At 43.5% G+C, this 14,456-nt stretch overlaps 1 protein-coding gene across 2 annotated transcripts in view; it reads right to left on the bottom strand.

The window, feature by feature from the left end:
- Nucleotides 1-14,456, bottom strand: part of ITSN2 (intersectin 2) — a 126,884-nt gene that overhangs the window by 16,741 nt on the left and 95,687 nt on the right. For both annotated transcript variants that reach the window (XM_077812446.1, XM_077812447.1), the window contains exon 29: nucleotides 6,709-6,830. In XM_077812446.1, the coding sequence (XP_077668572.1) occupies nucleotides 6,709-6,830 (122 nt within the window). The remainder of the gene's footprint in view (nucleotides 1-6,708; nucleotides 6,831-14,456) is intronic.

The raw sequence follows: 14,456 nt of genomic DNA, 5'->3' as shown, positions 1-14,456 counted from the left end.
GATTGCACAGCTCCTGTCCAAGAACCCACCACTTTTACACAGAACTTTGCATAGCCCAAACTATCATCACCACAGCATGGCTTCCTAAGACTTAACTTTTGCTCACACACTAAGAAAAAATAATTTGGAACTACATGCAGCAGCACCTCCTGGTGACACCTGCCATAATGCTATAATTAGAGAGACTGCCGGGGAGCAAACATTGCTTTCTCATTGTGTAACATTCAGAAGAATTAAAGGATCCTAGATGCAGTACAGCGAGAACTGGTAGGGAAGAAGCACACAGAAGATAGATAAGAACTGGAAAGAACCATTACCCAATGAGAATTTATACCATGCAGCAACAGATTAATTCTACAAGAGATGGAGGAGGGAAAGCAAGTGGATTGGAAGAAAGTAGAGGAAGAAAGCAAAAAGCTCTTGATCTATAAAGCTCTTTGTTGGCTTAAGCCCAATGTACCTTAAGATATCATGTCTCTTTGTGTAGTTGAAATCAACATTTGAATTTACAGTCCTGGAGGGGTTTGTCAGAGGACTGGGGCAGGGCACTGTAAGTAGTTGGCCCTAGACTCTGGAACTTGCTAACGCCTTAGAATGTCAGAGCATGAGCTCACTCTTTGGGGCACACACAACGTCCCAGATAACTCCCGAGGGAAAGAATTAGGAGGATTTCAATATTGCTATTGTGCCATCCTGACCACTGTTTGATATGTACCGGTACTTATACAGTGTATTGTACATGCATCTAGAACCCTAAATGGGTGCAATTTGAAAAATCTGAATAGACAAATTAAAGAAAACCACCACAAAAGAATACTCCCCTACTAAGAGCATTGCCATGGTGAAGGGGCTCAAAGAGGCCCTAACTAGTGATGGGTGAACCTCTAGAGATTCAGAAGTTCAGTTAGAATCATAGAATCATAGAATAACAGAGTTGGAAGGGACCTCTGGAGGCCATCTAGTCCAACCCCCTGCCCAGAGCAGGACCAATCCCAACTAAATCATCCCAGCCAGGGCTTTGTCAAGCCTGACCTTAAAAACTTCTAAGGAAGGGGATTCCACCACCTCCCTAGGTAACGCATTCCAGTGTTTTACCACCCTCCTAGTGAAAAAGTTTTTTCCTAATATCCAACCTAAATCTCCCCCACTGCAACTTGAGACCATTACTCCTTGTCCTGTCATCTGCTATCACTGAGAATAGTCTAGATCCATCCTCTTTGGATCCACCTTTCAGGTAGTTAAAAGCAGCTATCAAATCCCCCCTCATTCTCCTCTTCCGTAGACTAAACAGTCCCAGTTCCCTCAGCCTCTCCTCATAAGTCATGTGTTCCAGACCCCTAATCATTTTTGCTGCACTTCGCTGGACTCCAATTTCTCCACATCCTTCTTGTAGTGTGGGGCCCAAAACTGAACACAGTACTCCAGATGAGGCCTCACCAATGTCGAATAGAGGGGAACGATCACGTCCCTCGATCTGCTGGCAATGCCCCTACTTATACATCCCAAAATCCCATTGGCCTTCTTGGCAACAAGGGCACACTGTTGACTCATATCCAGCTTCTCGTCCACTGTCACCCCTAGGTCCTTTTCTGCAGAACTGCTGCCTAGCCATTCGGTCCCTAGTCTGTAGCGGTGCATTGGATTCTTCCATCCTAAGTGCAGGAGTCTGCACTTGTCCTTGTTGAACCTCATCAGATTTCTTTTGGCCCAATCCTCCAATTTGTCTAGGTCCCTCTGTATCCTATCCCTACCCTCCAGCGTATCTACCACTCCTCCCAGTTTAGTGTCATCCGCAAACTTGCTGAGGGTGCAATCCACACCATCCTCCAGATCATTAATGAAGATATTGAACAAAACCGGCCCCAGGACCGACCCTTGGGGCACTCCACTAGATATCGGCTGCCAACTAGACATGGAGCCATTGATCACTACCCGTTGAGCCCGAAAATCTAGCCAACTTTCTACCCACCTTGTAGTGCATCCATCCAGCCCATACTACTTGAACTTGCTGACAAGAATACTGTGGGAGACCGTGTCAAAAGCTTTGCTAAAGCAGAGGAATAACACGTCCACTGCTTTCCCTTCATCCACAGAACCAGTTATCTCATCATAGAAGGCAATTAGATTAGTCAGGCATGACTTTCCCTTGGTGAATCCATGCTGACTGTTCCTGATCACTTTCCTCTCCTCTAAGTGCTTCAGAATTGATTCCTTGAGGACATGCTCCATGATTTTTCCGGGGACTGAGGTGAGGCTGACCGGCCTGTAGTTCCCAGGATCCTCCTTCTTCCTTTTTTTAAAGATTGGCACTACATTAGCCTTTTTCCAGTCTTCCGGGACTTCCCCCGATCGCCATGAGTTTTCAAAGACAATGGCCAATGGCTCTGCAATCACATCCGCCAATTCCTTTAGCACTCTCGGATGCAACGCATCCAGCCCCATGGACTTGTGCACATCCAGTTTTTCTAAATAGTCCCTAACCACCCCTTTCTCCACAGAGGGCTGGCCATCTATTCCCCATGTTGTGATGCCCAGTGCAGTAGTCTGGGAGCTGACCTTGTTCGTGAAGACAGAGGCAAAAAAAGCATTGAATACATTAGCTTTTTCCACATCCTCTGTCAATAGGTTGCCTCCCTCATTCAGTAAGGGGCCCACGCTTTCCTTGGCTTTCTTCTTATTGCCAACATACCTGAAGAAACCCTTCTTGTTACTCTTAACATCCCTCGCTAGCTGCAACTCCAGGTGTGATTTAGCCTTCCTGATTTTCATTCCTACATGCCCGAGCAATATTTATATACTCATCCCTGGTCATTTGTCCAATCTTCCACTTCTTGTAAGCCTCTTTTTTGTGTTTAAGATCAGCAAGGATTTCACTGTTAAGCCAAGCTGGTCGCCTGCCATATTTACTATTCTTTCTACACATCGGGATGGTTTGTCCCTGTAATCTCAATAAGGGTTCTTTAAAATACAGCCAGCTCTCCTGGACTCCTTTCCCCCTCATGTTATTCTCCCAGGGGATCTTGCCCATCAGTTCCCTGAGGGAGTCAAAGTCTGCTTTTCTGAAGTCCAGGGTCCGTATTCTGCTGCTTTCCTTTCTTCCTTGTGTCAGGATCCTGAACTCGACCATCTCATGGTCACTGCCTCCCAGGTTCCCAACCACTTTTGCTTCCCCTACTAATTCTTCCTGGTTTGTGAGCAGCAGGTCAAGAAGAGCTCCGCCCCTAGTTGGCTCCTCCAGCACTTGCACCAGGAAATTGTCCCCTACAGTGTCCAAAAACTTCCTGGATTGTCTGTGCACCGCTGTATTGCTCTCCCAGCAGATATCAGGATGATTGAAGTCGCCCATGAGAACCAGGGCCTGCGATCTAGTAGGTTCTGCGAGTTGCCGGAAGAAAGCCTCGTCCACCTCATCCCCCTGGTCCGGTGGTCTATAGCAGACTCCCACCACGACATCACCCTTGTTGCTCACGCTTCTAAACTTAATCCAGAGACATTCAGGTTTTTCTGCAGTTTCATACTTGAGCTCTGAGCAGTCATACTGCTCCCTTACATACAGTGCAACTCCCCCACCTTTTCTGGCCTCCCTGTCCTTCCTGAACAGTTTATACCCATCCATGACAGTACTCCAGTCATGCGAGTTATCCCACCAAGTCTCTGTTATTCCAATCACATCATAATTCCCTGACTTTGCCAGGACCTCCAGTTCTCCCTGCTTGTTTCCCAGGCTTTGTGCATTTGTATATAGGCACTTGAGATAACCCGCTGATCACCCCTCGTTCTCAGTATGAGGCAGGAGCCCTCCCCTCTCAGACGCTCCTGCTCATGCTTCCTCCCGGTATCCCGCTTCCCCACTTACCTCAGGGCTTTAGTCTCCTTCCCCCGGAGCTTATTTCTAAGCTCTAATTCAGAGCTTAGAAATGTCTCAGAAGTTTATCTAAATCTTTACGGTCTGAAATGTAGCTCAAAATCTTACAAATCTGGCTTCTCTGAAATTTCCAGAATCCCTTAGCTTTGACAGAATCAAGACTATTGAGACTCATGATGAGTTAGAGGCAATATTTCAATGTTTCTATTTCTTCTGCTCCCAGTGGATGTGAGAAGCACAGGGGAAAGCAGAATTAAAATAAAAATCCTGGGATTTTTGAGTCACATAGTACACATCTTTACCCAGGTGTGGAATGAACACAGGAACCAGCACTCGAAGAAGAACAATCAGGTACAAACAACGTGTAACTCACGGGTCAGTCAGTGCATGTAACGTTTCCCACTCTGAGCTCAATCCACAAAGAATGAGAATCTGTTACGTTCCTCCCGTAACAAGAGTGCCTGGCTCTTTAGCTCAAGCTGCAGAGACTCATGCCTTCAGCTCTGGAAGGCTCTAGTTCAATTCGCAGTGTGTTGGTGGCAGTCACAAAGGCACATCTGATCAGATACACCATGGTAAGTAAAAAGAAAGTAAACATTTCAACTCAAACACAGGTGGGTATGACTGAAGCAGGAATCTTGAGTCCTAATCCAGAGTTGATATTGGTTCCTGGGAAAGTAATGGCAATATCCTGGACAAAGCTTAAGTATCTGAGGAGCTCACTGTATTAAACATGCACATGTTTACGTGTTACTGTGGGACTGTATATAACTACTCTAGGAGAGGTGACTAATGTCAACCTTGGGAAGTGTAATGAGCTTCAAAGGGCTCTTTGAAACGCCATGCTAGACACAAAGTAAGTGCTCCCCCTAGGAAATATTTGGGAGGAGGGGTAGGCAATGTCTCACCTGCGGACCCATCCTTTTGAAGCTGCACCCTGAGGAGAAGCCCACTGTCTGCTGTTCACCTGCTATATGAGGACCAGACCAGAGGCCCAAACTAGATGAAAAAATGACTGACAGATTCAGGCATGTGCTTGTGCTGAGCTAACAGCTGTTATGAACTTGTGACAACAGAAGAACTCCTTGTGGGGTTTAAAGGACTGTTCACGGGCTGGAGTCCTTGTTGGCACTGAGGTGATCTCTGGTCTTATTAACAAGTGTGCAGGTTCTTGTATTGTTTTTAATGTGTTTTCTCTGTAATGTTTTTACCCTAACAATAAATATGATTGTTTAGAAAGGGCTCTGTTGTAAATTAACTGTGGGTAATTGTGCTGTTTATATCCTCCTGAGAGAAGGCTTGGTGAGCCAGTCTGTCTTGTTGGGGACTTGCCCCTCAGTGTAGGCAGGGAACGGTGGATCCTGGAAAAACCCTGGTCAGAAGGGAGAGAGACACAGCTGGGGAAAAGAAGCCTAAGAGTCGGTGCCCTTGCTGGACCATGGAGGAGGAATACAGGTGCAGTTACCCTGAACTGTGATAGTTTCCCCTTCAGCCATGGACATGTTGCTCACCCACTGCCTCTGTTTTCCCACTTATAAAATATAGGCAATACTTACCTATCCCATGCCGATAGTATGTGAGAACTAGTTAACATTTATAAAGCACTTTGACCTCTATAGACGATTCTGTTCTATATAGGTACTTATACCATGCTCATCACCATAATATTTGAATGCCTCAGACCAACGTTGAAGGTAAAGGGTGATACATAAATACTAAATACCAAGTCAGAAAGTCCTTTAGGAGGAAAGAGTTACTCAAGTGAGAGAAAGTGCAGTACTTGCAAAAATATTTAAATTGCTTTTTTGCTTTAGGAACCACAACTGAGGGTAATGCCAGAGGGAAAGGGGTATTTTTCTAGGGGAAGAAGATAAATACTGAAGCAGCAATGTAGTCCCAGAGCAAGCAATTTAGTAACTGGCTTGAATGAAATTTGGTAAGGCACTGTGGACAGGCTGGCTTCCTTCAAATATTCTGAAGATACCAGCAAAGGAGAACTTGCAGAGTTATGTAAAAGATGACTACAGACAATAGCTGTCTAAGGGCTTGTCTGCGCGACACGGCATGGCTTGCCAGAGAGGTGTGTTATGTAAAGTGCTCTAACTGCCCCACAAGACTACATTAATGTAAACTAGGTGCCTTTTACACCACGCCAGCAGGGTCTATATGGGACAGCTGGAACGCAACACGTTAGAAAGCTCTAAAAATCACATGCCACTAGAGCACTTTGCCAGCACAATGTAGACATGCACTGAGTGACAGAATAGCAATCAGTTGCACTGGTCTTACAATGCAAACTTGGCAGCTTTCCTTTAGAAAGCATGGCAATTCTCAGTACTTGAAGAGTTGATATAATGAGAAAACATACTCTGCCATGTCGTATGTTATTAAAACATCAAAGCCTTCACATCTCTGGGCTGATCTTCACTATGGGTAGATGGATGCTGCTGCAATCGATGCAGCAAGGATCGATTTAGCGGGTCTAGTGAAGAACCGCTAAATTGATGGCAGAGCGCTCTCCAGTCAACCCTGGTACTCCAGTTCTCCAAGAGTAAGGGAAGTTGATCGGAGAGCATCTCCCGTCAACGCAGCGCAGTGAAGACACCGGGGTAAGTTGACCTAAGCTACGTCGACTCCAGCTACATTATTCACGTAGCTGGAGTAGCATAACTTAGGTCGATTTACTCCTGTAGTGAAGACAAGCCCTAAGACTGCATAGATTTACACCACTCAGCTAGGAATCAAATGTCATAATGATCATCTGATAAGGACGAGACACTGAAGAGAAGAGACTTTGCTGTGACAGTTGTTTAAAACACCTTTTGTTTCCAAGTAACTCTCACCTCTAAGACAAGCTGAAGATCGTCCATGTACCTCTCTTCAGTCTGGATCAACTCATGAATGTAGCCCTGTCTTTTCCTTTCCATTGGTTGCATAGTATCAAGAGTTTGGAGATCAGCACACCCTAGAAAAGTAAATATTTCAAGTCATTCAGATCCTATTAAACTTGTAAGGGCTGATGCTCAGCTTATATAAATGGCTACAGTATTATGTACTTCAGTGAAGATACAATCATTTACCCCAGCTGAGGCTCTAAGCCCATAATACGTTTAAAATGAATGCTGTCAGTAATGCTTACTTTTCTAAACTGAAAAAACTGATAATTCTCACAAAAAAGAGTGGTCTCATGTCTTAGCAAAAAGAAATAGATATATGTAGTAAATTCTTGTATTACTCAGTCTTCGTTATTTTTATAACATACACAGTGGTCTCTTATTGTTTGATTTTCAAAAGCGCTGAGCTCCTAGCACTCCAGCTGAAGTCAATGGGAGTTACAAGTGATCAGAACCCCTGAAAATCAAGCCTTAAAATGGCAGCACATTTGCCAAAATAGTTACTGCTCTTTGGTAACTGAAATCTCAGGTTTTCCACTCTGTTTAGAAAATACTGATATTTTAATAGCAAATGATTATATTACAGACCATTTACTAGCATACATGAAGCATTCAATAATTAGAACTCAACTGTACCTATTCATTAATGTTAAATACATTTTATGATGCAGTATCCTTGAATTAAAAACAGACAAACAAACAAGTTTAACGAATTAGGCCCTGCTTCAGCAAAGCCGGTAAGCATGTGATTAAGCACTTCACTCAATAGGGACGGATTTAAACATATGCCTACACAGGAACAGCTACACTGAATCAGAACTGTGGATCTATCTTGTCTCTGGCAAGCATCAGATGCTTCAGAAAAGCAGCAAGAACTCCACAGCAGGCATACGTGGAATAATCTGTGTCCCCAAGAAAGTCTCATCCTAATTATAGACTGGTTTAAACCCTGAAACATGAGATTTTTATCCCCACCAAAACTCTTTTTTTAGCATTAACTATGATAATTCTCTGGATAATCTTCTTATCCATAAAAGCATCCAATCCCTCTCTGAGCCTTACTAAATTCTTTCCCTCAACAACTTCCTGTGGCAATGAGTTTCACAATCGAATTAAGACTTGAGTGAAAAAGCTTTCCTTATTAGTTTTGAATCGGCCACACTGAACGTCCCCTTGTTCTTATATTGTGAGACAGCTTCCGATCTCCTGTCTCTCTACCATTCATTATCTTATATACTTTTATCATAGCTCTGCTTAGTTGTCTCCTTTCTAAAGTAAACTATCCCAATCTTTTCAATCTCTATGAAGATAGGTTTCCACGTGCCGAATCATTCTTGTTGTCCTTCTTTGAACCCTAGCTAACTCTGCAATGTTCTTTCTGAGGGCTTGTCCACGCGGGAGCATGTCAGAGTGCACTATGGAATTTTTATTGCACACTAGAAGAGTCTGGACGACCAGTGAGTGCACTGCAAGCTAGTGGTCTGCAGATATCCTGGCTTGCCATGCACTAACTTGCCATGTAGACAAACCCTGAGATAGTGTGACCAGAACTGAATACGGTATTCTAGATGACGGTGTATAATTTTCATCTCCCTTCTGTGCCATAAGTGGTTTGCTGAATTAGTTTACAGAAATAATCAATCTACACTGGGGCCTCTGAGCTACTGGTACACTTTTGCAAAGTTCTACTGCATGGTGCTGCAGCCATACGCCTTGGATGTTTATAACTAATTTTTAAACTGAAAGCAAAGAGGAGGGGTATTTGTTTTTACACTGTGACTGTCTGAATGTGGGAGATGTATAAACAGAAACATGAACATTTAACTCAAATTATTAGCCAAAACATTCTGTACGAACAAGAGGCCATCAAACTAACCCTGACCTTTAATTTTCCTTCTCTTTACAAATTTAATATATGCCATACTGACGGTGGCTTTTGAAAACAAACAAATCAAATCGATTGAGGTCTAATATTTGCATCAAAAACTACAAGAAAAAAAAATAAAGCAAACAGCTTTCCAATTAGACTGGAAAATCCACAGGTTGTTTAGATGGACAAAGCAGGTTTGAAAAGACAAATAGTCCAGATAACTTATGACAAACATCCAGATATTCACAAAAAACTTCTCCACGCACAGTGTTTATAATTAAGTTCAGCAGAGGTCGGGAGTCAGCGAGAGAGAGAAAACGAATACCATTTGGAATAAGCCAGAAGCCACTAATGTGTACGAGGCTTGACAAAGCCCTGGCTGGGATGATTTAGTTGGGGATTGGTCCTGCTTTGAGCAGGGGGTTGGACTAGATGACCTCCTGAGGTCCCTTCCAACCCTGATATTCTATGATTCTGTGATACGAGACCAAGAATATTAGAAGCAAGAGAGGTTTCAGAGTAGCAGCCGTGTTAGTCTGTATCCATAAAAAGAAAAGGAGTACTTGTGGCACCTTAGAGACTAACAAATTTATTGAGAGCATAAGCTTTCGTGAGCTACAGCTCACTTTATCGGATGCGTTCAGTGGAAAATACAGTGGGGAGATTTATATACACAGAGAACATGAAACAATTTCCCCCCCCGCTCTCCTGCTGGTAATAGCTCACCTTACCTGATCACTCTCGTTACAGTGTGTATGATAACGCCCATTGTTCATGTTCCCTGTGTATATAAATCTCCCCACTGTATTTTCCACTGAATGCATCCGATGAAGTGAGCTGTAGCTCTAATAAATTTGTTAGTTTCTAAGGTGCCACAAGTACTCCTTTTCTTTTTACAGAAGCAAGAGAGGAGTCCTCATTTTTTGAATTTCCTAGAATCATTTTCAGGTTCCAATTCTTGAGGATGGAATAATTTTGAATCGACAAACCCCAACTTCATCATAACCAAGCCATAACCAAAGACATTTTAATAATGCTAATACTTATCTTCTGTTCTACCCCGGGCGTTGTGACTTCTGAACAGTTACACAGAACTTGTGCTAACATTTGCTCTCCTGCTGTGGTTCCCCACCCAACAAAGTGGGAGAGGCCCTGCAAGTCAAATACTGCTTTCTGGCAATGTAAGCAGCTTATTTCCATGCTCAAGAAATGCTTCACAAGCCCAGTGACAACAGTGAAGGGAAGAAAATAAAAGACTTAAGGGAAAATGGACAAGTCTGATATATATTTTCTACGTAAAGAGACAAGATCATGTTAAAAACCATCATTTTAAAAGGCCTATTTCTATATTTATATTGTAAATATTTTAACTTGGGGAGTTTTCAATCTTTTTCATACTGTGGACTCCATCTTTACAGAGAGATTGTCTCAGAGACCCACCACTGTCATGCAACATCCTCATGACAATTAGAGCAATTACTTAGATGAAAAATTAGTACTAGGAAAACAATACATTTTTGGCTGCCTTCAATGCAGTGTAATACATAGGAACAATGAGGAGGGGAACGGGGACAGGAGAGGACTGTATCACCAGCCAGCTCTCTGCTGACCACCAGGAAGTTCTCCATGGACCTCAGTTTGGTAACTGATTAAGGTAGAAATAAGTTAAAAAAATCTAATTTGCTGTTTACCACTGGTGCGCTTTCCTTTACACATTTTTCTCAGCTTGGACAATTAAATTAGAAACGCTATATAAGTGGCATTATTATCATTAGCAGTGTTGCCAAGTTTTGCCATAGTATTTTTTTTATAGTCCCAGCTTCTGGAATCATGAGAATCTCAATTTTCATAAAAATCTCATAGTCCTTGGGGTTGCAGAAAAAAAGCTACAAAACAAGAACCCTAAAGACTTAACAACTTGAAGGCAAGTAATAAGAATCCAAAAATATTTTTTTCCTAAATAACTCACACTTTTTAAGACAACTTTATGATTCTGGGGGGGCCTGACTTACGATTTTTGAATGCTTCTGGTTGGCAATACTCTATTAGTCTCTGATTTTGCAAACAAGCACATGCTTAATTTTACTTTTCCAATTTACTATGAAATTAATGGGACCTACTCATGGTAGTAAAGTTAAGCACATGCATAAAAGCGTACCAGATTTGGTTTGGCTTGAGCTGTTTGTCAAGGTTACAATCAAGCCAGAATTAAAGAGGAGGAGGAATCAAGCTATTCAACAGATCAAAGTGCGTTTTAAAAGATCTGGTCACAATTGTGAACTCTACTGTCCAGGGCTTGTGGAAACCAGAAGTCTCTCTCCCTTAAAAAACCCTGCAAATTTTTGAAATGCCTTTTCATGACTGTCCATCTTGGTGAGCACACCTAGCAGTTCTCCACGGTCATGTGCGACTGCCCAGCTGACACTGCCGATTACACTCTCCAGATGTGCTCCTGCCTGGAGTAGACAGGAGATATTGGGTCTCCGGGGCTTGTGGGGAGAAGAGCCTGTGCAAGCACAACTACAGACCAGCCATAGAAATGTGGCCATCTACTAGCAGATTGTATGGGGGATGCAGAAGAAGGGGTACAACAGGGATCAGCAGCAGTGCTGAGTGAAACCAAAGGAACTGCGGCAGGCATATCAGAAGGCCAGGGAAGCCAAAAGTTGATCTTTTACGAAGAGCTGCATGCCATACTTGGTGGAGACCCCACCATGGATACCTCCAAGGAGCCCGACTCACAGGCCCCCTGGCATGAAGAGGATGGGGGACATGTGTCTGGAGGGTCCAGCTTTGTCTCGAGCCAGGACCTCTTGGAGACTACACTGCAGTCCACTCAGTCCTGGCAGTCAAACATGGTCAAGCCCGATGCAGGGGAAGGAACCTCAGGTAAGTGTGTAATTGTATTTCCCATTTCAGTGATAGCTGTGTCCTACTAAGTTGGGGATGCCATCAACTTTTCATTAATTCATTCATACGAGAAGAGGTAGCGGTACAACAAAGAGGTAGAGTTGTTATCTGCTTTTCATTACCCTGTAGAGTTGGGCAGTGGGGATGCAGAGCAGTTTATGTACACAGGGATCCTTGAATCCTCCTGAGAGATCTCAATGAAACTTTCGCAGAGGTACACTGCAATTCTCTCCAAAGGTTTCTGGGGGTGGCAGCCTTATTTCTTCCTCCACTTTCCCACACCAGTCAGTGATAACTTCGGCAGGCACCATTGCAATAAACAGACTAGCAGCACACGGGTCCAGGTGGGTTCGGGACGCCAGCAGCAAGTATGCTCTCTGTGCCTTTGTTACCCCCAGGAGCGAGATACTAGCTAAAATCACCACGGCTTGTGGAAAATGATGTCAGCAGTCAGTAACAGTGCCTTATACTCAGAGATTTGCACAACTGAACAATTCCCTCCTCATTTCCCTAGCCCCTGGAGAAAACATTTTCACGATGGCTGGTGCTGTGAGTGGTATTGTGCACAAGCACTCCAAAGCAGAAGTGTAAATAAGCATTTCTTGTTTAAAACTTTAGGGGAGGAAGGGATTCTGAATCTTAACTTTGGGACTATCGTGACAATGGTAGCTCTGTGTGTTTTATCTGTAGTTGCTGCTGTTGCAGCCTTGAGGGATTCCCCCTCCACACCCACGGAATGCATGAAACAGATAAGAAGGAGGTTTCAGAGTGGTAGCCGTGTTAGTCTGTATCAGCAAAAAAAAACAAGGAGTCCTTGTGGCACCTTAGAGACTAACGCATTTATTTGGGCATAAGCTTTCGTGGGCTAAAACCATCGATGAAGTGGGTTTTAGCCCACAAAATCTTATGCCCAAATAAATTTGTTAGTCTCTAAGATAAGGAGGAGAAAGTGCTGCATCAGATGGCGAATGGAGGACCGGGAGGATGAATACTGCAGATTGTATGGAGTAGGAAAGAGTGGGCAACAGGAAGATTCACCAGGACATAATGGGGCATCTCCAGCAGCAAACAGGCTGCAAACTGTTGTGGAACTACAGGTTCAACAATCATGGACTTGCCTCCCTTTGCAGTCAATGGAGAACTCCTTACATCTCCCTCCTCCCCCATCCCCGACACCCCAATGTTCAGTGTGGCATCAGGGGCCACATCCCTTTCCCTACCACTCCACACCAGGCAATATTAAGGACAACCACAACTTCAGATACGCTTACCTGTAAGAACCACAGTTGATGTACGTGTAGCTAAAATGGACATGAATGTTCCTTCTCCTTCTTTAAGCTCTGTTCCATAAATTTATTAAGGTTTAATGTATTTGCTCTTAACTTGGACAGAATTTTTTTGGAAGTGTTTTTGTTACTGAATAAAACTCTACTGTTGGGAAATAATTCATCTTTATTAGTTCCCAACAAATGATGCAGAATGCCTGACAGTAGTGAAAGCACCCACTTAGTTGTTATTGTACACTGTGACACAACTCATACAATCAGTGACAACTATCATGTAATAACCATAGATGAACAGCAAGCATCATAAAATTAATAGGTGCACTACCAATGTTATATTCTTAGATGTACACCAAGCACCACACAATTCCTACTGGAGCCCCAAACTGCAGAGACAGGTAGAGCACAGTACATTATAATATATTAAAACAACAAGGAGTCCAGTGGCACCTTAAAGACTAACAAATTTAGTTGGGCATAAGCGTTCGTGGGTAAAAAACCACTTCTTCAGATACATGGAGTGAAAAATTACAGATGCAGGCATTATATAATGACAAATGAAGAGAAGAGACAAGTGGAGAACCAGTGTTCACAGGGCCAATTCGATTGGGGTGGATGATAGATGAGGTGGTGTCCATTCCAGGAGAGGCAAAGCTGCTTTTGTAATGAGCCAGCCACTCCCAGTCCCTATTCAAGCCCAAATTAATGGTATTAATTTAACAACAATAGTGCCACCAGACTTCTTATTGTTTTTGTGGATACAGACTAACAAGGCAACCCTCTGATACTAGAATACATTACTGTGGCTTGCTGTTAAAGTACTCTTTCAAAACCTCCCTGAGTCATACAGCTCCACATTGAGCTCTTCTGATAGCCTTTCTGACAGCTGTTCAAAGTCATCAGACAGACGCTCCACCTCCGCCCTTCACCCCGGCGGCAACTTTTCCACCATTGCTTCACAGATATTATGCAGGACACAGCAGGCAGCTATAACCATTGGGATATTTTTATCACTGAGATCCAATCTTGTGAGTAAACAACGCCAGCATCCCTTCAACCTAGCAAAAGCACATTTAGCTATCTTTCTGAGCTGCTGAGCCTATAGAGGAATCTTTCCTTGGTGCTGCTGAGCTTCATGAACCAGGAGAGAAAGGGGTAGGCTGGATCCCCCAAGATCACTATTGGCATTTCAATATCACAAATGGTAATCCACTGGTTTGGAACAAAGGCCCCTGCCTGTACCTTTCTGAAAAAATCCTGTGTTCTTAAAGTTGTGAGCTTCATGCATCTTCCCTGACCAGCCAACACTGATGTTGGTGAAGCATCTCCTGTGATCCACCAGTGCTTCCATAAACATAAAAAAATAGCCCTTTCTATTGATGTACTCTGCGGCAAGGTGGCCTGCTGGAAAAATAAGGATATGCTTGCTGTCTACCACTCCACGGGAGTTCAGGAACCCCATGGCTGAAAATCCATCATGTCCTGAACATGGCTGAGAGACACAGTCCTGTGTAGGAGACGATTACTGACCCTTCACACTTGCGTGACAACAGCATCCACAGTGGATTTTCCAATTCCAAAATGATTTCCCACTGAGTTGTAGCAATCGAGGGCTGCAAGTTTTCACAGTGCAA

The sequence above is a fragment of the Eretmochelys imbricata genome, chromosome 3, assembly GCF_965152235.1.
Source record: "Eretmochelys imbricata isolate rEreImb1 chromosome 3, rEreImb1.hap1, whole genome shotgun sequence".
Lineage (NCBI taxonomy): Eukaryota > Metazoa > Chordata > Testudines > Cheloniidae > Eretmochelys > Eretmochelys imbricata.
This window is presented reverse-complemented; position numbering and strand designations above follow the sequence as displayed.